This window comes from Echinops telfairi, unplaced genomic scaffold (genome assembly GCF_000313985.2).
Source record: "Echinops telfairi isolate 266 unplaced genomic scaffold, ASM31398v2 ScPeMD7_7;HRSCAF=31, whole genome shotgun sequence".
In the NCBI taxonomy this organism is placed as follows: Eukaryota; Metazoa; Chordata; class Mammalia; order Afrosoricida; family Tenrecidae; genus Echinops; species Echinops telfairi.
In genome coordinates, this window is record NW_022103904.1 from 27,557,482 (window position 1) to 27,580,795 (window position 23,314).

Here is a 23,314-nt window from a genome sequence, read left to right on the forward strand (position 1 = left end):
GAAAATGTTTTGAGAAACGATGTACAAATGCGCTTTACACAATTGATGTGTGTATGGATTGGGATAACAGTTGTATGAGCCCCTAATAAAATGTTAAAAATAAAAAAAAATCTCTCATTATTTCAACTCAACAGTTGAATTTTTTATTGTTGTTCTTTCAGCTTCAGATATGCTAGACGTGTTCTTCTATTTTGGTTTTTAACTCTAGGTCTTTGTAAATTTCATTCTAATATTTTACATTTTGTTTTCTCTAGCTGCCCTTTAAAATTTTCTTTTCAGCTCTTTTGACATCATTTCTTTCATATGCCTTAAGTACTCTATGCCATGAGGAAGTTTCAGAGTCTCTTTGACATCCACTCTTTTTCATTCTTGTTAATGACCTTTTGCTTTCTTCATGAATGTTCTTGATGCCATTTCATTGCTCAGTTCTTCTCCCTTTTTTCTGCCTTCCCCCTTTTCCATAGTTCTTCTGTCATTAGTGTTAAATGCATCATGTCTGTTCTTTGAGATGTCCTGGAAACTTAGGTAGCATAGACTCAAGGTTGTATATTGGCTCTTGTGGACTTCTTTTACTTTTCTTCAACTTCAACATGAACCTACATACTTCCATAGTCAGCCCCTGGCCTGGTTTTAGATACTGATATTGAGCTTCTGCCCTGTCTCATTTCAAAAATGTAGTCAATTTGATACAATCTCCAGCTTCTTTTCTATCACCAAGACAATCTTTTCCAACTATTCTTTCCTCTTTGTTTTCAACTTTTGCATTCCAAATTCCAATAGTTACCAATGAATCCTGATTGTATGTTTCATCAATTTCTGACTGAAAACATTGGTAGAATTCAACTTCTTCCTCACTATCTTTGGTGGTTGGTACATAAACTTGAATTTAACAGTTATATTGATAGAATTTCCTTGAATGGGGATACAGTATATATAATCCTATCAAAGCCAGTATTACACTTTAAGATATACTTTTAAATGTCCTTTTGAAAAAAAAATGTCCTTTTGGACAATGAATGCAATCCCATTCCTCTTGATTGTGTCATTCAGGCATAGTGAACCATGATTTTCTGATTCAAAAGGGTCAATACCAGTCCATTTCAGCTAATGCCTAGAATGTAGATTTTTATGACAACTTTTGACAACTTCCAATTTTCCTGTATTTCCTAGATTCATATTTCGTACACTCCAAGTTCAGATTACTAAGTGATGTTTGCAGCTGTTTCTTCTTTTTTAAGTCAATTAAGTTTCTGAGAGGTATGGTCCAATAAGGAGCCCTGATGGCACAATGCAATTGACTCCTAACCACTAGGTCAACTATTTATCTCCATCAGCTGCTGTGCAAGAGAATGAGACTTTCTTCTCCCATAAATATTCAGTCTCGGACACCACAGAAATTCCACTCTGTCTTACAGGGTCACTATGAGTCATAATTGAATGACTGGCAGCGATTCTGATACAATAAATAGATTAAAATATTCTGAAACCCAAAATGCAGCTGTCTGACTTCAGACTCCTTCACTAAAATTAAAATGGTCCAGTCTTGTTATAAGATGGTACAACTTCTCCACCTGTGCATAGAAACTCTTAAATGAAATGTTAAGAATTTGTCTTAGAAAGAAATTTGGAGCTCTGAGAAATACAACTTTCCTCTAGTTCCTAAAGGTTTCCTCCCCGCTCCCACTACCATGACTCGAATTCTATCTTGCAAGACTGGCTAGACCAGAGGAGGTACACGGGTACACAGGGAGGGTAAAGGGAGCATGGGTAGGAAAGAGGGAACCGATTACATGGAACTGTGTGTGACCTCCTCCCTGGGGGACAGACAACCGAAAAGTGGATGAAGGGAGACGTCAGACAGGGCAAGATATGACAAAATACCCATTTATAAACTATCAAGGGCTCATGAGGGAGAGAGGAGTGGGGAGGGAGGGAAAAAATGAGGACCTAATGTCGGGGGTTTAAATGGAGAGAAAATGTTTTGAGAAACGATGTACAAATGCGCTTTACACAATTGATGTGTGTATGGATTGGGATAACAGTTGTATGAGCCCCTAATAAAATGTTAAAAAAGAAAAAAAAGAAATTTGGAGCTCTTTGCCATCCTTCCCTCTTCCTCTGATGTTGCAGCCTTGAAGGTCAAGCTGTGCAGTTTCAGCGGGTGTAAGATTTACCCCAGACACGGGAGGCACTACACCAAGGCAGATGGAAAGGTTTTCTGATTTCTTAATGCAAAATGTGAGTCAGGATTCCTATCTAAGGAATCCTTGGCAGATAAACTATTCTCTACACAAGAAGGCACAAAAAGAGATAATCGGAAGAAATTCAAAATAAAAGAACCAACCGTCCAAGTTCCAGAGGGCCATCACTGGTGCATCTCTTGCTGTTGTAATGAGCAAGAGGAATCAGAAACCTGAAGTTAGAAGGGCCCAACAAGACAGGCTATGAGGTCTGCAAGGATGCAAAAAAGGCAAAGCAAGCATGTAAAAGACAGCAATGGCTGCTACTAATGCTCCCACAAAGGCAACACCAGAACATAGATTGTGAAGGCTCAGAAAGTTTTCATAAAAGTTGGTGAAAAACACTAAGTTGGCTGATGAGACTTTTAAATAAAGATGTAATTATAAACAACCAAAAAAAAGAAGTTTGGAGTCAAGGTCACCTCTGAAATATTTAACATGAATTACCACTAATTTCTATATATTAAGATGTATTCTGAAGTATTTCCTGCATAATCTAAAGAAAAATTTAGATCTTCAAAGTATTTACAAGCATTGTTATGAAATCTTACATTTTCAACGCTCTAAATTACCTTCACATCTTCCGTATGTGCCCTTCCCCACTCTCAAGTTGTGTGTTTTGGAATATCCAATTTGTAGTGTCTGTATATACTGCACAGCCTCCCATATCAAAAAGAGAAACCTGCTGCCATCTAATCGACTCTAACTCATACTGACCCTCCAGGACACATAAGAACGACTCCTTTGGGTTTCCAAGCTCTAAAATCTTTTAAAATCTGCAGAATGACTGACTCGTTCAAACCACTGATTGGCAGCTTAATGCTTAACCAAATAGCCACTATGGGTCCATGTATAGCTTCCCTTGGAAGTCCCTGAATATTTAATCCATTTTCAAATACTGTATTTTTGTCTTATCTTGTAATCTGTGGGCCTGAATTCTTCTATTTAAAACTAGAATGGTAAATTAATACAGCAGCATAACTTGAGAGATAAAAACATAGTGGAACATTAAACCTGAATAGTAAGTTGATGTGGTCAATCTAATGCAATTTCCTCAATCAGCACCCCAAAACAACCCAAGGCACTGGTCTAAAAACCAAGGCACCAAGAAAAAAAAAGCTTTTTGATTAAGCTGTGTAACCAACTCAAAAAATGGTCAAAGACTTTGTCATAGATTGCATTTTATCCTCCATTGGCCCCCCAAAATACATGTCAACTTACTTGGGTCACGATTCTCAGTGGCTTGGCAGTTATGCAATGATGTAATCTTTAGTTGTGTAATCATGTACCCACCACCCAACATGTGATCTGCTGTGATCAACCAGCAGTTTTAAGGGAATTAGGGTAGTATGTAAAACTCTTAATCAGATCATAGCCCTGGGTGTAGTCAGCATCACCTTCTATCTTATAAGAGATTTTTTTTTAAAAAGGAGCAAAAAAAAGAAGAAGAACCACCAACGTAGCAAGAAGTAAGAGCTGGGAGTGGAGGCCATCCTTTGGACATGGAGTCCCTGGGCTGGGAACATTCTAGACACAAAAGAAGGTTCATGCCAAAGACACACGGAGATATCCAAGGAACACCAGGCCCACAGGGTTGAAGGAAGAGACTTTGCTTTTGAGATGAAAGAAAAATACCTTCTAAGAACAGAACTTCTTAAACTTTTTCGACTTGTGATATGCTTTCAGCTGAAAAATTTGCAACACAGGCAGGTATGTCCAGTATTGATTTTAGTGATTTTGAATTTCTTTTTAGTTGTTGCAGTGGTTCAGAAACCTTTTACTGCTGCAAAATTGTTTACAACTCCCACATTCAATTATGATTTAGAAACTTTACCCTACAAGTTGCTTCTAAGTTTGGGATTCTAACTTCCTAAATTGTGCAAGGAAATAAATGTGTTTGTTAAAGCCAGCCACATGTAGTATTTTTGGTATAAGCACTAGATAATAATCAAGACAGCCATTTCTCTAAAGATATACAAATGACCAATCCAAGCTCAAAAGCAAACTCACTGCCATTTAGTCATAGCTGCTTATGGACAGAGTAGAATTAGCCTTGTGGGTTTCCAATACTGTAAAACTTCATATAGGAGCAAAAAGCCTCATCCTTCTCCTGAGGAATGGCAGATGGATTCCACCTGCTGGTGTTGTGGTTAGCAGTCCAACATGTAACCTAGTACACCTTCAGGATGCCATCAGGTAGCCAATAAGCAAATAAAAGCCACAAGGATATCAAGTAGAATGGCTATTAGAAACGCAGAAACCAAAAGTGTTTTGAGGGTGTGAAGAAAATAGCAATCTTAGTAAATTGCTACAGCCCACCTTGAAAAAGTTTGAGGGGGGTCCTCAAAATATTAACATATAAGAAATTCCACTTCTAGTGATATAGCCAAAAGACTTAAAAGGCATGGGAGAGGAAACAGAGTGGCTGCCCAGACCTGTGGAAGTTGAAGTCATTGGACCTTAGGGGGAACCCCCAGTTTGGTGGGTGTCCTAAGGGATCCAGAGCCACCATATATATATTTGGTACCTCAGTGCCTCCCTTGCTGCGACATATGGCAGGTTTTGAGCTATTGGGTAGGGATTTGAACTTGGAAGAACTGATCCAGGAAGTTTTCTCCTAACACCAACCCCTATGACTAGGGTAAACAGTACAGCTGAATGAGATTGAACTGGATGAAGCAACAACTTACGGGTTGTTTGCAGGGCTCAAGGTAGAACTGTGTTTGCATACTCCTCATACCCGGTGTCCAGAGTGATCGATCATTGGAAAACCTGATGATATTACCAGTGCAATTGCCTTATACCCCAGGGGGATGATTGAGAAGGTTTCACTTTACTGTTCCTTTGGGTTTGTTTTCTTGCCTATAGTTTGCTTGTTTTTGTTTGTCTTTTGTTGTCTGCTAGCTGATATGTTGCTGTTGATTGAGTAGTTTATGGGGTTTTAAATCTGTCATAATACAACTGCCACAGTAAACCTGAGTCATGCATATCCCAGGGATAAGCAGATGGATTCTAGGCCCCCCACTGAACTCTGTCCAAGGACAGTTGGTTCTGATAACCTGGCCCTGCAAGAAATGATCACTGAAGATAAAGGTTGTTGCAGCAAAGTGTGGTGAAGAGACCAGATAGTGTCTGGCTAACAATCAGAAGAGTGTCTGGGGTCTTAATGCTTGTATTCAAACAAGTAGTCATCTAAGCGTGGAGTCAACTAAGCCCTCTAGCTTGAGTGATCCAAAGATGACAATCATAAAACTCAAATATGATGAAGGGAAAAGTATTAAGAGTTAAAATTGTGAACACCCAATTTGTGAAAGGTAGTGGGAGTTCAAAACCCATCTGCAGAGTATCTAGTCAGATTTAGCCACTGGCAGATCCCCTCTAGCCACAAGCACAGGTCTGGAACAGCCTTACTACTAAACGGCAATCACTGTACTACTGATTATGCTGACCCTAACTTGACTCCTGGTCGGCTGACCTCCCTCTACACAGAACCTGAACTTGTCCTAGTGCAAAGATCTCTTGCTTGTCCCATGACAAAAACGTCTTCCCTGGTTTTTAAAATATTGATAGTGACCCTGTTTTTCTTACTCGCTGTATTTTTTATCTTTATATTACTGCTTCTTTATCGTTACCACTTCATTTCATTTTTGTTGTTTGTTTCTGTTGGGTATACCAGTTTGTGAGGTACAAAAGGAGTGGATGCATAGGGTTTGTAGGGGCAGAGGGGTGGGGAGGTGGAAATGTGGAGTGTGAGGGGATTTTGGGAGTAAACACACAATGAAGGTGGGAGAAGAGTGAGCACTAGAACTGAAGGTAATTACACAACTCATTTTAAAGGCAATTTAATCATGGGTGGGGGAGAAAATGTGTGAAATTAGTTGTTATAATGATTGCACAATTCTTGATATGACTGAACTACTGAATTGTGTGATATGTGGATTAAGTACCAATAAAACTGTTTAAAAAAAAAAACTAAAGGGAAATGCTTTCAATGCAGTGTTATTAGGAACAACAAAAAAGAACATAAAAACCACCTAAATGTCAACAGATGAATTGATAAGCACAATGTCATAGACACATGGGAGTAAAATGGGGCTTGGCAACTCACAGGGACTGATCTACTCTGCTCTACAGCAAAAACATTCAACCTCAAATTCCTTATCTGTAAAACAGAGATTGCATTTGACAGTTATGAAAATGAGTTAATGCACACAAAATTCTCAGCTGAAACTTCTCTCTGAGAGTCAGCACTCAATAATATTAGGGACTATTAGAGATACACATTGGCTATTACCTGCATGGCCAACAGTTTGAACCCATGAGCTGCTTCTGGGGAGCAAGATGACACTGTCTGCTCCCATAAGGTTTACAGCCTCAGAAAGCCTACAGAGGATCACTATGCATCGGAACGAACTTGACAGCAGTGGCCCCATGTGGGATTTCTCATATTTACAACTAGGATGTAAATCTTTTCAATGACATTATCTTCTGTTCATTATTCAGCATTAAAATATGAATTACTGCATGAAAGGGATTCAAAAAGTTTGTGAGAAACTGCAATACTTACCACTGCTAAACAAAATAACATTCTGAAGTTCCTTTACCACTGGGAAAGATTTTGTACTTTGAAAAGTTGACTTGTTTATACTAGGTTCTGAAAAAAAGCACTTATTATCCTGACCCGGGTTTTTATGGATCTCAAACACTAACAGATATCCTCTAAAACATGCTACAAGATAGACTTATGATCTTGATCATAAAATGTCGTAAAATAAGGCTGACTTAACTTTTATGGCAAACATCCCATGAACACCAAAAGCAGCTAACTACCTTTTACATAGTTGTTAGTATATCAATAGACAATGTATTTATTTCTTACCCCTCAAGACAATATATTTCTCGAAAAAGTCTAATTCAAGCTATTTTCCCTAAAGTCATGTGATAAAAAAGCCCAATGATATTTTTCTTCTTCTTTTTTTCAAAAATCCACAGATGTATCTTAAGGTCATATCCTTTACATACAGTATTTCCCCAACAGGGTGACACTGACCCCTATGGGGCACGAAACAATCCAGGAGGACTGTAAAAACAAATACATATGCTTTCATTTATTCTGCATTAAAAACAGAAGTTTTTAATTGCCAGGGGGTTCTTAAGTAATTATTTTTTCTGAAAAAGGCAGTAGGGCAAATAGGTTTGGGAACCTAAAACATTCAAAATGGTATACTATGAATTTCCCAAATAAAACAAAGAAATCTAATGAATTAATACATTTACCCATACCATTAATGGTCATGCACACAATAGAATAATCTGCTTTTGTAAAATTCAGAGATAGGCAAAACTATAGTGTCTGTAGAATGCAAACACAGGTGGTAAAACTATGGAACAAAAAGTTAAAAAGTGAGCACTACAGAAGACAGTTTTAATCTTTGGTAAAGGAAGTAAGTACTAGAAATGACACACTAGGGTCCTGGTATGATCATCATGTACAGTATTTTTCAGTACTTCAAGCAGCACTGAAAGCACTCAGAAATTTGGAAGGTAGCAACCTGGCCAACAGACTGGAAGAGATCTCTATTTGGCGCTCATCCCAAAGAAAGATTCCAGGGCAGAATGCAGAAAGTAATGAACAATATCATTAATATCAAAATCTAAGTAAAATTTTGTTAAAGATCATTTAAAAACAGTTGTAGCCATATACTGACAGGGAGCTGCTAAAAAGTCAAGCGAGATTCAAAGGAAGATAAGGAACAAGTGATATCATTGGTGATGTCAGAAGGAACTTGGATGAAAGTAGAAAACACCACTTGAGTTTTACTGACCAAGCAGAGGCTATGCAAGTTATGAAAGGACTATGTGGACTTAACAAATTATGTATACAATTGTGAAGAATGGGTATTCCAGAACACTTCATTGTGCTCACGTGGAGCCTGTACATAGCCATGCGGCAGTATGGGAATGCCTACTGTGTGGTTTTCAATTAGGAAACTTTTGTGTCAGGGTTGTAACCTTTCACTTCTTCTAAGCCAAAAGGCTGACAGTTGTAACCCTTCACCATACTTAATCTGTATACTGAGCAAATAATTCGAGAAGCTGAAATATAAGAAAAAAGCAGCATTAGAAGTGGAAGAAGCCTTATTATAATAACCTATGACATGCAGATGATACAAGCTTGCTTCCTGAAAGTAGAGCTTGAAACAGTTGCTGATAAAAATCAAAGACTATATAGCCTTTATTATGGATTACAATGTAGTATAAAGAAAACAAAAATCCTTGCAAGAGGGCCAGTAGGCACCTTGATATATGGAGAAAAGATTGAATTTGACAAGGATTTCATTTTACTTGCACCTCCAATCAACACTCATGGAAACAGACAAGAATTCAAATGATGTATTGCATTGGCAAATCTATTGCACATGACCTCTTTAAACTGTTAAAATATGTCACTTTGTGAAGTAATGTGTATCTGATCCAACAAGACAGACTGACAAAGTTGCAGCAACTGTATCAATCAAGAGTGTCTTGCTCTTTTTTGCTGACCACCTACTTTACAAAGCATGATGTCCTTCCCCAGGAGAGTGTTTCTCCTGATAACAAATCAAAAGTATGTGAGACTAAATCCTACCATACTCCCTTCTAAGAAGCATACTGGCTTTACGTCTTTCAAGAGAAATTTGTTCTGGCTATACATAATATAATCAATAGTATCTACTAACACGGTACTTCAAATGCATCAATTCCTCTGCAGTCTTACTTATTCAGCGTACAGCTTCATAATGAGACTGAAAATATCGTAGTGGGCCCTAGTGGGTAATGCTTTGTTTGGGCTGCTAACCCAAAGGCCAGGTTTTCTACTCCCATAGAATTAGTCTTGGAAATGCACAGGGGAAGTTCTACCCTGTCCTACAGGATTGCTATGAGTTGAAAGAGACTTGCTGGCCACAAGTTTGGTTTTGGTTTAGATAATAATAACTGCTAGCCAATCCATTCTCTACATTAGTAGAGTCAAAGAGTTGTGTATGTATAAACTCACCAAACTCACGGCCATCGAGCTGATTCTGACTCTTAGAGACCCTGCCGGGACAGGGTAAAACTTCCCTGTGGATTTCCAACACTATAGCTCTTTACAGTTGGAGAAAGCCTCATCTTTCTCTCTGGAATTGAATGGTGGTTTGCTGACATTGTGGTAAGCAGTCCAAGGAGTAACCACCATGCCACCAGGGTTCATTTGTCTATGTATGGATCCCAATTATTTTATAATTCTTAACCTTTACTACTAAGAAACAAGTTCCCACCATTATCCCAAAGCAGCGAATTCCTAGGAAATCTTTAAGCCAAAATGGTATAATGTGAAGATTCAATCACCATCAACTAATATCGGGAAAAAATGTGAGTGCTTCAAGACCCAAAAATAGCCTGCTGAACCATTTCAAATAATACATTAAATCACCTGAAGTAACCCTAATGGCTCATGGCAAAACAAAGCTGGAAGTACTTTTAATGTTTTTCATAAAAGAGAAAACCCTCTTCAACATCTTTTGGTTAGTCCAAAAAAGGAAACTTTGGAAGAGCAGATACTTGTACTCATAATAAACACATGCAAGAACACAATATGGATGCTTCAAAATTCTATTCAAATACACGCACACATCAAGAACACAAGAATTCTGTGCTACAGCAAGCTTAAGCTCTAGATATGACTTCCTCCTCTCTTCCAACCAAGAAAGCAAACTCCACAACTCAACTCACTGTCATCAAATGAACTTGGATTCATGTAAGATGACCACAATTGTATTTTTATTTATAAAGAGTAAACAATAGATTTTTAAACAACAAATTACACATTTCACCATTGATCAATATTGTATAGAACAGCTACAAAGTCTCTAGAAGATACTCAATATAAAATGAACTCAATAAATGTTTGCTAAGCTAACAAAAAGAACTAGTAATTACTGGAATTTAAAATTATGTATTGAATTAGTCGGGTTAATCTTACATTTAATTTATAATACTTACTAAATATACTAATACCCCAATTCCCAATAGATGAAAATTCCCTACATAAGCAATGTGAATGAACTTTTTGCTCCTGGGGAATATAAAGAATTTTTCCAAAATTAAAATATTTCAGCATATTAAAAAGAATTTATGAGGTATAGGCTAATCTTATGTTCCTAGTTAGTTTCCATATAAAGTAATATTAACTAGGCATAACTAAATTGGAGGTGGTTATGTATCTGTCAACTGACTTGCCAAGATTCTGCCAGCACAAAACAGGTTGTTCTGATGTTTAATTAATAGGTACGTAAAACCAAAACTATTAAAAATTCATCTTTGGATTTAATCCAAATTTAGGGTTATTGAAATATGTGATACACATAACATTTTTATACATCTATATTTAATATAGATATGTAAAAGCTTTGTTATTAAATCTCAAATGGTATGTTTCATAGTAAGAATTTTGGCAACACTAGTCTTTTCTATCATCTAAAGCAGTGTTCTTGTGTTAGCTGATCATTTAGAGTCCATTCGCTTTATATATATTAACATAAAATCATATCTCCTGATCATGTTGTACACACAATTTTCATAATTAACAATTTATCTGTTTTAGACGGAATGGAAATAAAGCTAGCACCTAGCTAGCCCATAAAGAGGCAACCTGAAGCCACTCTTCTCTGCAATAAATAAATTAAGATGCACTCTAGGTCAGAGATAGCAAAAGGTTTATTTTTGCTACTGGCTTCCTATTGAAAATACTGCTTTTAAAAGTTTAAGCTAATTTAAAATTAGCTTAAGATTCTGTAAACTATTCTAATATCTATTACTTGCTATAAGATTTAAATTTGTTAAAATAGTTTTTTCCCCAAGACTGCCTTTGAAAACCCAAGTGTAAAGAAAGTTTCACCGAAATATAAAAGACGTTAGGTGCCATCGAATTAGCTCCGAACTATAGTGACCCTATACAAAACAGAATGAAACACTGATTGGTCCTGCGCCATCCTCACAATTGTTCCTGTACCTGAACCCACTGATGCAGCAGTCACTGTGTCAATCCATCTCATCCAGGGCCTTCCTTTTTTTCCTCCCCGTACCTCCACTTTACCAAACATGAGGTCCTTCCTCCAGGGGCTGGTCTTTCCTGACAGTATGTCCAAAGTATGTATGACAAAAAGTCTTGCCATCCTTGTTTCCAAGGAGCACTCTGGCCTTTCTGCTTCCAATACTGATCAGTTTGTTCTTTTAGCAGTCCAAGGTACCTTCAACATTCTCCAGCACAATTCAAATGCATCTATTCTTCTAAGGCCTTCCCTATTCAATGTCCAACTTTCACATGCATATGCCTTAGTCCTCAATGTAACATTCTTGCTTTTCAATACTCTAAAGAGGTCTTGTGCAAGAGATTTACCTAATTCAATACGTCTCTTGATCTCTACTGCTAATTCCGTAAGTACTGATTGTGCATCCAAGCAAGACAAAATCCTTGACAACTTCAACCTTTTCTCCATTTATCATGTTGTTACCTATTAGACTCGTTGTGAAGATTTTGGTCCTCTTTACATTGAGTTGTAATCCACACTGAAGGCTAGAATCCTTGACATTCATCAGCAAGTGTGTCAATTCCTCAATTTCAGCAAGCGAGGATGTGTCATCTACATACTGCACCTTAATAAGCCTTCCTCCAATCCTGATGCTATACTTCTTCTTCATATAATCCAACTTCTTTGATTTTTTTTGCTGATCATACAAATTTGAAAAAGTATGGAAAGGACACAACCCTCACACACATCTTCCTGATTTTAAACCATGCAGTATTCCCTTGGTCTGTTTGTACAACTGCCTTTTGATCCATGTACAAGTTCTGAATGAACACAATGAAGTGTTCTGGAATCAATCTTTTTCTCAAATATATCCAGTTTGTTAGGGCCCACATAGTCTAATGCCTTTGTATAGTCAATGAAACGCAAGTAAGCATCTTTCTGGTATTCTCAGCTTTGGGCCAAGATCTATCTGACATCAACAATGATATCCCTTGTTTCATGTCCTCTTCTGAATCGTATGTTAATATACAAAATATGAACAATTATTTTTTAATATTATTTAGTATTTGATCAAAACTTTTGCTAATAGAAAATAACTCTGCTCAGTCTACTAACTTTTCTTCAATTACTACAATTAACCAGTAGTGCACATTGAGTGCATGAATGCTTAAGTGCGTCTGGAATGAGTTATTACTGAGCAGCCAGGTGGCACTGCTCATGAATATACAGGCTGACTCATGGACTTTCAGTAGACTAATTCTTTATCATGTCAGGGATATGTCAAGAAACAGAATTTGGCTGTCTAATTTTTAACTCAAAAATTATTTTAAAGACTTTTTCTTTAACAGTGTTGATCTTTCTGATTTATATGATTGTTTCTCAAAACTGTAAACGAGTTTACATTTGGGTTGTAATAGAAAAAAATTAAAAAGCAAGTAAGAGAGTCAGTACATTGTTTCCATGATTAAAAAAAAAAAGCAAACTACCTAATCTTTTTCCTTAAAGCCCAACAGGAAACAGTACTATATATATTACACCAGGGTCCTAAGGCTACAGTTCACTTTCATTCTACTTTTGCTGGTGTAGATGACTGATCCCATCCCTCTTTTTAAATGAAAATTACATTATCACTACCTGACATCAATGGGCAGCATAAAACTTCCTTAAATATAAAATTAAAGTATTTTAAGTTCCAAACATAAACACACCAGAATTTTTTAACAATGTCTTAAAAGAGTCAAATTTGTGCCACCTGAAAAAAAGGGTTCTAAAATGTAATTAGGATTATCATGAACTACATATATTCAAGTTTTAAGCATGAGTTTTAAAATACTAAGCATGCTAACAGAAAAAAGCCTGAACACCGTCACCTAAACTCTTACTAATGCATGAAATTACACAACTTATCCCCAAACCAAACTCACTTGCCATCAAGTCAACTCCAGCTCACAGTGACCCAGAAATCTCTATGACAGTGAGGTTCATGTAAAGTTGGCTGACAACAGCAAATGAATTCTCATGAGCTTTCACTTAATATCTTTAACTATGTATTGATCAAAGTAGCAAAATTAAAAGCTACATTATAACAGCCACTTCCATCTAAAATGTAATTTTGTAGTTAATTTTATTAAGTTAACTATTTCCCTATTTTTAACTTTCAAAAGGTTCATTATTCTGCCTAACGATATAGCAACAAATTTATTTCTAAAAGGCTGTCCAAATAAATCTTCATGCCAACATTATAACTTTATAGATAACTTTAGGGAAAAAAATACTATCACCAAGGCAAAAAGAACATATTTAAGTATGCAGCAAAACCTTAAGCACTATCTTAAGTACAAGACGTAAGTACAATCCTAAATTTTACTGCTTCCTCCAAGTGAAATTGCTTGAAATCCAGGTCGCTGGATCTTTTCAACTTTTGAATAAGTGAGTATCAGAGTATTCTAAGTAAACAAAAATCTCTGTACATTACATATGTACAAATATTTTTGTTTAACTTTTTAAATTCAGTGGCCAACACAGTCTTTTCTGATTTAAGTATATTTTTAATTCTCTATTTTCTTCTAGTATTTTTCATTTGTGTTCTCTTTCAAACATTTAGAATTACTCCATTCAAATGATCTTTTTTGGAGGCATAGTGGGTTATGTGTTGGGCTGCTAACAGCAAGGCCAGCAGTTTGAAATTACCAGCCATTCTGTGGAAGAAAGATGAGACTTTCTACTCCTGTAAAGTTAGTCTCAGAAATTCACCACTCAGTTCTACTCTGTTCGTAGATCCCGAGTTAGAATCAACTCCATGGCAGTGAGGTTGAGTTTCTGAGATACTATGAGCTAGAAAACATGGATAGTCAACAGTCCCAGCACTACTTAGCCATCCTGTCCCCATCGATCTAGTAATATATTTATACTTTTCCCTCTCACTTGCTAACCTAGGAAAATTATTTTCAGCTTTGATTTCCTAATCCATAAATTGGGGATAACAACTTAATTTACATACTGTACTATTCTTTATCTACACTAACAGCCTACAAATATACAGGTTTCTGGACTCTGGCCCCACTGTCTATTCCTTTAAATCACTGTACCTGGTGTGGTTTTTTTTTTTTTTGGGGGGGGGCGCGTCAGGGTGGAGCAGTTTATTGTGGAGGCACTCCTCCTCCCTGGCACCGAGTTTGACAAATGACTCAGAAGGCACTGTTTCTGTCTGCAAACCCTGATGTTGGTGTTCTTTGGTAGAGCTTTCTTTTACTAAATTTCTTGACTACATCTTTCACTTTTCAAATAATATAATCAATACGTCAAGTTTTCTACAATAGCACACTGAAATTCTATTTCTATTACATTTATGCACCAACTCTGGGAAATCGGTACATTTTACAACAATCACCCAGAACGTATACTGTCTCATTTCATTTATACAATTTTTTAAGTCCTTCATTAAAATTCAGATAATTCACCAACACAACATTTATTCCTAGATATGGTTTTCTTGGAAATGTACATTGTGTGCCACTCCTTGGGAGAAAGATACGGTAGTACGCTTATGTAGAGATTTACTGCCTCTCAAACAATACAGAGCAGTCCTACTACATCCTGTGGGGAGAAAGGCGAGACGATCTACTCCCATAAAGAGTTTGTCTCGGAATTCCAGAAGGGCAGGTCTACCCTGTACTATAGGATCACTATGAGGTGGCATTGACTCAATGACAGTTACTATATCCTGTTGGGCGGCTATGAATTGGAATAGACTCAATGGCAATGGAATTTTTTTAAAAAAAACATAGACCTCATGATTTTAGATGCACATACACTTTCACCCAGTAATTACATTTTAAGAATATGGTATAAATATACTATTCATGTTAAGTCCAGAATTATGAAACTGTAAGAGTACTTACTACAATAGCAAACTACAAGAAACAGCTCAAATATCCGTCAATAAGGCAATGTTTATAAAAAATGAAGTATATTCATGGATGGGACATTAAAAAGCAAATTACAAAGTGAATTACTTCATAAAAAACTGGGATGAAGTTAATTTTTTAAAGTAACAAATTTAAGTACTGTGAATAGATACTTGCACTTAGTAATCACTTTAATCACCTTAAAAAATTAAATACGACTTAGCAAAACAGTGGAATTTTTTCCCCTTTCACTTTATTATTTATCTCAGCTCACTGCCATCAAGCTGATTTGGACTCACAGCAACTTTTAGGGCAGGGTGGAACTGCCTGCCTGCCTGCCCTGTGGGTTTCCAAGACTGTAATTCTTTAGAAGAGCAGAAACCTGGTCTTTCTCCTTCAGAAGGGATGGTGATTTCAAACTGCTGATTTTGTGGTTGGCAGCCAAAAACGTAACCACTATGCAAGACTCCCTGTCTTAATCGACGAAAGCTTAATTTCTGTGGAAAAATTCCATTATCTTTTAATGCCATTTCAAGCGGGCCCAATCACACAGCCATTTAAAAAATAAACTTTCAACTTATATTTCACTTGTGTGAAAATTTGAGAATGCATGACACTGTAACACAATATTTGGTATTGACTGCTTTTCACTACACCATGAAATTTGAAACTATAATTCAGAGTGATAATTACTCCAAAATCATCTTGCTACGGAAAAGCTCCTCTGAATACTTTAATATATCTCATTTTTAATTGTGTTGTCTTACAATGCCAAATACCAAAGAACATACTTCCAGAACAAAGTGTTATTATGTATAATATTGAAACAAAGTTTTTTCATTAGGAAAAGCAGCAACAGAAGAAAAAGTGTAACATTTTCCTTTTGGTTTTTTTCCTCACCCATATGGAAGTTTTACTTTTTAAGTTATTTTTTTTAATCGTTTTATTGGGGACTCATTCAACTCTTATCACAATCCATCCATATACATCAATTGTGTAAAGCACATTTGTACATTCATTGCCCTCATCATTCTCAAAACATTTGCTCTCCACTGAAGCCCCTGGCATCAGCTCATTTTCCCCCTCTTTACCCGACCCTCCCTCTACCCCCCTGGTATCGCCACTCTCACCTTTTATAATGTTTTAATAAATTTTTTACCTCTAGATTGTTCAATTCAAGAGTACAAAATATTTTTCTTAAACAAAGTATACCATATCCCTTAAAAGAAACTTTTCATAAAGACTGTAACCACTATTTGCCAACCTGAAGCCCTGCTAAGATTCAGAAATTTCAGGACCATTTTATACCTGCTCCCAGATATTATTAATATATCTTTCACACAGAAAACCAAAGAGAAAGCTGCAACTTGTCAGTACCGCCATACTACTTAAATAACAACCTGATGGATTCTCTTGTAATTCATCACAAAATTGACTTAGATAGGTCAAGAAGATGGTAAATAAGATTTGCCAGAGCCCCCCAATAAAATGATAAATAAGTAAATTAAATTTATAAAAAGAACATGGTAAAACTGTTATTGTACTTTTTTGCTGAACGCAGCAGATACAGGACTTTGCTAATTTATACCCTGAGTCCCTTTTACCGTCCACTTGGCGTATTTCCTACCACTTTTAAAGTTTGCTTCAAATGAAATGATCTGAGTGTTAAGGAGGCAGATTTTTAAAAGTTATACTTTAATACAAGTTGAGTCTTTAGTGTCTAAATGCCTTATCGCTGGCCGGCACATACCGCAGGGCGTGACATCAGATCGAAACTACATAGTTTCAACAAGGACCAACCACTCCTCCACAGAAAGCGGATACCGGCTGGCGGAAGGTGGCACCCTTCCTCTGCGGGCCAGCCACAGGCAGGTATGGTCACGGGCGGTCCACTTCGGGCACCAAGGGAGGTCCCAGCGCGAGACCTGTTGCGCGTGCCGCCCCGCAGGCACCGAGCAGCAGCAGAGGCGCCGGGATGCACCTGCCCGGGACGCGGCGGGCGCCGCCCGGCTCCAGCCCGCCGCCCCTCCCCCACTCCGGCCTGCGCCGGGGCCCGGCGCTCGGACGCCGCCCGGCCTTTCCGTCGGGAGCCCTCCTTCACGGCCACCCCGGCGCCCGGCCACCACAGCGGGGAGCAGGGCGGGGGACACGAGTGGACGCTAGCGGCGGCGGCGCTGGCTCCCAACTCGGTGCTGGAAGACGCTCAGAACGCTCACCTTGGCGGCCGCGACTCTGGCGGACATCTTGTCTCCCTCCCGCGCCGAGCGAGTCTCCTCGGACCCGAAACTGCGTCCGGTCAGCGCGCCAGCTCAAGCCCGAGCCCAAATAAACATCTCTCCCCAGCGAGCAGGGGCCGGGGGCGGGCGCTGCCGGAGAAGCCCGGCCCACAGGGAGGGGACTCAACTCGGACAAAAGTCCGGAAAGCGCCTGCCCGCCCCCTCGCCCCACCCAGCTCCTCGATGGGGTCCGCCCGGCGACTTCCCCCACCCCCACCCGCACCCGCGCCCAGCGCGCGGACCGGCGCCGCCTCGCCCAGCTCTGGCCGTCGGGCCTCAGCTCTCGCTCGGCCGCGCCCGGCCCTTGGGTCGCGCTCACGGCCTGGGGCGCCCGGCGACGGTTCAGAAGTGGGTTTCCGCGCCGAACTTCCCAGGAATGTGAAGCTGCAAGGAGACGCGGCGTCGGCGAGCCGAGCTGGCGCCGGGAACTCCGGCGGCCACGCAAACCTGTCGGTCCGGCCCACTGAGCATGCCTGGTGGGGCGGGGGCGGGGCGACGAGGGGTGGGCGGGGCCCCGCTCTCATTTACATCCAAGGAAGAGCTCGGTTACTGTGCAACTTGCTGGACAGAATTTCCGTTGACGAGCAAGTCTCCGTGGTTTTTAATATATTAGGTATATTTTAATCAGTGGTCCAGCAGAAATAGTCAAGAGGAAAAAGTTCCTCAATACAAAAGCTTTTTCTGATAATAAAAAGTCCATTTCTCAAGCAGCTACACCTGATTGTTGGCAAGTAGAACTGGCTAGAAAAGCCCACAGTTTTCTCCTTAACTTGCTAAGTGTCAGTGCCCACACCTCTGAGCGTTGTTGCACTATCAGAAGCAGAATGATTTTTGTAAGGCACATCTTGATTTCATCTAGGAGGAGGTGGTCACAAGGGCCTCTGGTCGTCAGAAACATCCACCAGTGCTGAAATACTGTGGCCCACTGGACAGCTATATAGCCCGAAGGGTCTATCCAGTCTCCTCCCTTCCATCTAAACAGGAATCCTGAAAGGCTTTCCCGCCCGCCCCCCCCCCAAGGTAGATTTATTTGGCTTTAAAATAAATACAATACTCTGAACCTCAGTTCTCAAATAATTTTAAGTTAAAAGTATGCAAGTGAAAGAATGAATATATTTCTACATGGAGTACTGTTTAAGAAAGCAGATAAGAATTTACTCCACACCGAAAATATTTGCAGGAATGATACAAATTTAGCAAGAGCAGCTTGTGACTGACAGCCAGTTCATGACAGTACTTGAGCTAATCATTTTATCAGTCCTTTTTAGTTTAAATTTTAAAAAGGAATTAAACATGTACATATTCACCAATTCCTAAGTGTGAGATAAGGATAATGAGTAAATGTTTTGAGTAAAATTATCTGAATTTGTCCCACTAGGGCAGCGGTTCTCAACTTTTAATGCTTACATATGAATGTAGTCATAGCGTCTCTAGATCATTTAGATCTAGAAAAAATTTTCTGGTTGGGGGTCACCACAACATGAGGGTTGTGGCATTAGGAAGGTTGAGAACCACTGCACTAGGGTATATGCTGAAGTTAATTTTGATTCAGCCAAAGCTTGCCCTTTCAGTTTGACATTCTATTCAATTTAGATATATTACAGCATATTTTTGGCACCAGAATTTCTGAATTCTATAGTGGTGAGTAAATGGAAGTAGAGACATGTAGCTCACTCTAACTGGCCACTAAACAAACACCCCATGATGCTGACCACCTTGCTAAACACCAGGGACTTAATTAAAAGAACCCCAATCCAATTTCACTAAACCAATACTTTGTAAAATGTGAAACTCACAAATGTCAGAAATTCTTAATAATATTAGATAAGGTAATATTTTTAAAGCATTAAATGATTGTTTTCTGTCTAGAACTCAAAACCAAAAACCAAATACTGCCATCAAGTCAATTCAGACTCATAGTGACCCTACAGACCAAAGTAGAACTGCCCCTGGGGATGTCCAAGACTGTAACTCTGATTGTTAGGGGTCCTTGAGTGGGTTCTGACTAACTGACTCTTAGTAACACTATGTACAACAGAACAAAATACTACCTAGTCCTGAACCATTCTCACAATAGAGCCTATGTTTGAGCCCATTGTTAAGCCACTATGTTCATTCCTTTTGTCAGGTGCCTCCCTTTGTCCTCCAAGAACTGGTCTCCTGATAATCACGTACAGTGAACCCTCGCCACTTCGCGCTTCGACTTCCGCAGCTTCACTCCATCGCGGTTTTTGTGTAACAGCGCATGCTCTGTCATTACTGCCACTGATTGGCTCATACTGTACACGCTTGATGCCATAAATAATATAATAAATAATAAATGATCATTGTAACGTCCAAAATGTTTTACTGTATTTTCCCTTTTTCATTTAATAAATTGGGTAATACGAGTGTAATGGTGACTAAAGGGTGTTTTTTCATGTCCTCTATGCTCTAACTACGAAAATATTTGATTTACAAATAAGGAATCCTACTTCGCGGAATTTCATTTATCACAGTAGGGTCTAGAACCGATTAACCGCGATAAACGAGGGTTCACTGTACATGAGATATGAAATCTTGCCATATATTGCCTCTATGGAGCATTCTGGTTGTAAATCTTCCAAGACAGATTTGTTTGTTCTTTGGATAGCCCATAGCACTTTCAACATAAGCACCACTTATCTGTCAGTGTGTTGTACTGTGGTGTTTATTTGTGGCTGTGATGATGAAAGCTATGGCACCAGTATTTCTAATACCAGCCAGATCACCCAAAGTGAACAGGTTTCAGCAGAGCTTCAGACTAAAAAGAACAGACTGTCCACTTGTATAACTCTCCTCTTTCTCTTGCAAGCTGCTAGTGGGTTCCAATTGCTGACCCTATGATTAGCAGCCCAACCGGTAACCCACCACACCACCACTGCTCTACCCTTTAGAATTCAGTAATAGGACAATATTAACATAATATATTATATTATACACGAACAACAAGATTCCCAAGTAGAGTGCCATGTATTATATAACCCAAAGCTATTGAAAATAGGAGAAAAAAGTTCTGCAGTTCAAAATCTTACCCTTCCTCCTTCCTTTTTTTCCCTGTATAAAAAATGATTAAAGCCATTTCTATTTTCAAATCCTGTTACATGTAATTTTTTTTGTGTTTTGACAAGTATTCTTTTAAGAATTCTGATTAAAATTTTCTTTTGCACAAATAAAACTTGAAAACTTTAGGGACACAGCCTTTTATTTTAACAGGTGTTTGTGGAAGACTTTTCACAGTATCCATGTTATTCTTACCATATGATAAGATATCAAAATAATAATTATAACTTATCAAGGGGTCACAAGGGTGGGGGGGAGGGAAGGAAAAAAGAGAAGCTGATACCAAGGGCTCAATAGAAAGTAAATGTTTAGAAAATAATAATATGCACAATATGCACAAATATGCTTGATACAATTGATGTATAGATTGTTCTAAGGGCTGTAAGAGCCCCCAGTAAAATGGTCTTTTTTAAATACAGTAAATAAATAAGATGTACAATTGTCATTGCCTGCAATACTAAAACTAAGTATGGCACCTTTCATAGCAGCTGAACTTGGAGACACTATCTACAATACACAGAAATATTCCTCTTTTTCACATTTGTCAATTTTACAATTGACCATATATAATTTAAGTGCTACATTGCATTGATTTGTTGTGGCTCCAGTATGTCTGAAAACAATTTTACTACCTTTGTCACAGTTAAAAGTCAAAATCAAGCAAAAATATTTCACCTTATGACTCTATCCATTAAGAATAATGTTTTAAAATTAATACAAATATCCAATGAATGTATGTATATCTTAATTTTAGTATTTATATCTAAATGAATATAAAAGTAAACAAAGCACCAATTGTCAAGAATTTAAAACATAACTCTATCCCTATAGTTTTGGGGGGTACATGCTTTGACAAGAAGTGGAAAAAAATATGTCATAGAATCACTTCTGTAAGCAGAGTTTATCTAACAAAGCACCAGGAAAAAAAGCCAAGTTATACGAACTTTTAATGCTTACATATGAATGTGGTCATAGCGCCTCTAGATCATGTAGATCGGTGGTTCTCAACCTGTGGGATCCAACCTCTTTGGGGGTCGAACAACCCTTTCACAGGGGTTGCCCAATTCATAACAGTAACAGAATTACAGTGAAGAAGTAGCAACAAAAATAATTTTATGGTTGGGGGGGGTGGGGCGTCACCACAACACGAGGAACTGTATGAAAGGGTGGCGGCATTAGGAAGGTTGAAAACCACTGATTTGCATAAAGAGAAATGCAGGCAAACTGGAAATTCACATTAAGAATTAAAATATATTTAACCAAGAATATCTTTGGGTTGAACCAAACAAAAAAAAACAAAACTCACTGCCTAACATCATAGCAACCTTATAAGGCAGGGTAGAACTATGCCTGTGGGTTTCCAACATTGTAACTCTTTATGGGAGTGAAAAAACCTCACCTCTTTCCCAGTGGAGTTTCCAACTGCTGTCCTTGCTGAACCCAACATGTAACCCTATTACATGTATCTTATTGTTATCTAATGCAAACTACATAGGAAACTGAAAAACCACAACCCTTACAAAACAACTTCCTGTGGGATTATTGGTGTCTGTGGCTAAGAGAAAAATAATATGTGTGTAAAATCTTTATAAATCTTACAGAGATTTATTAAAATAGCCTCAAAAGAACAACTATCTCTGCACTCATATCTTAAATACACTTATTTATTCCATTACAAATATATCCTTAGAAAGGTGGATACTTATGTTTTCAATATGAGCTAGAGATTTACATATGAAACATAAAGAGGAAGTACTATGACATTTAAGCGTATCAGACATAAGAGAATGCATATAAAATACTTCATATCAAAGCACTGTAACACAGAAAAGTAACCCCAATCTTTAAGATTCCATAAAGTATTTTAGAATTTCTCTATGTCAATAACGTCATATTACAGTGTTAATTGAAGAACACAATGAAAAGCTCCTGTCGTCTTCTAGATTTCACAAAGAAGTAAAATTTCAAAACTGCATTTTAAGGGCATAATATAGGATTACTAACTTTTACTTTATTTTGTAAAAAAACGTTTTTAAGCAAACATTATTATTACCAGCATCTTTCATTAAAAAACAAAACCCATGAAAACGAAGACTTTTTTAAAAAAATTTTCAATCAGTTCTGAACAACAATGCTTCCCAAGAACTTCTTTCTCAGATAGGTCTAAAGTGGAGCTTTCTCTTTCCAGAGTCTTAAATGTTAGTCCCTGCTTGTTGCAACTGCTTAATATCCTTGACTACTAACCAGAAGGCTCGTGCTTCCAGTCCACCCAGAGGGCCTTGGAGGAAAGGTCCAGTGCCGCACTTCTGAAAAATCAACCTCTGAAAACTCGAGTCCAGTTTGACTACGACACACTTGATGTTATCATGAAATCATTATCATCTAGAAGCCATCTGGTTTTAGTAGCCCCCTCCAAAGATCTCTTTACAGAGCATCTCCCTGCTCAGCCCAAGCAAACCGTTTCTTCTCCTAATCCAGTAAGACAAGTAGAGCTTAATGAATGAGAACTCTCTAGCCTTCCCGCTGACACCTTGACAACTCCACCCTGGGCGTCAGTTCTTCTCCGTCTCTATTCCTCCCCTCGGCTCCTGAGTGGAAGAAAAAGCTTGCACTCAAAATACTGACCTCAGTGATGGCTCTTTCAACCCCCCAGCAACCCTGATGAAGAAATGCCCCTCAGTCTGCATCTGTGGAGACAGTGCTGGGGAGCAAGCCTACTCTGCAACGGGGGATTTCCCTGGGTCTAAATCAACTAGCCA

The 23,314-nt window shown here is 38.4% G+C and overlaps 1 protein-coding gene across 1 annotated transcript in view; it reads right to left on the reverse strand.

Annotated features, from left to right (window-relative positions):
* TJP1 (tight junction protein 1) overlaps positions 1–17,601 on the reverse strand; it is a 172,137-nt gene extending 154,536 nt beyond the window's left edge. The window contains exon 1 of the mRNA XM_045286303.1: positions 17,415–17,601. Within this exon, the coding sequence (XP_045142238.1) occupies positions 17,415–17,441 (27 nt within the window). The 5' untranslated portion in view covers positions 17,442–17,601. The remainder of the gene's footprint in view (positions 1–17,414) is intronic.
* Positions 17,602–23,314: the final 5,713 nt, after the last annotated feature.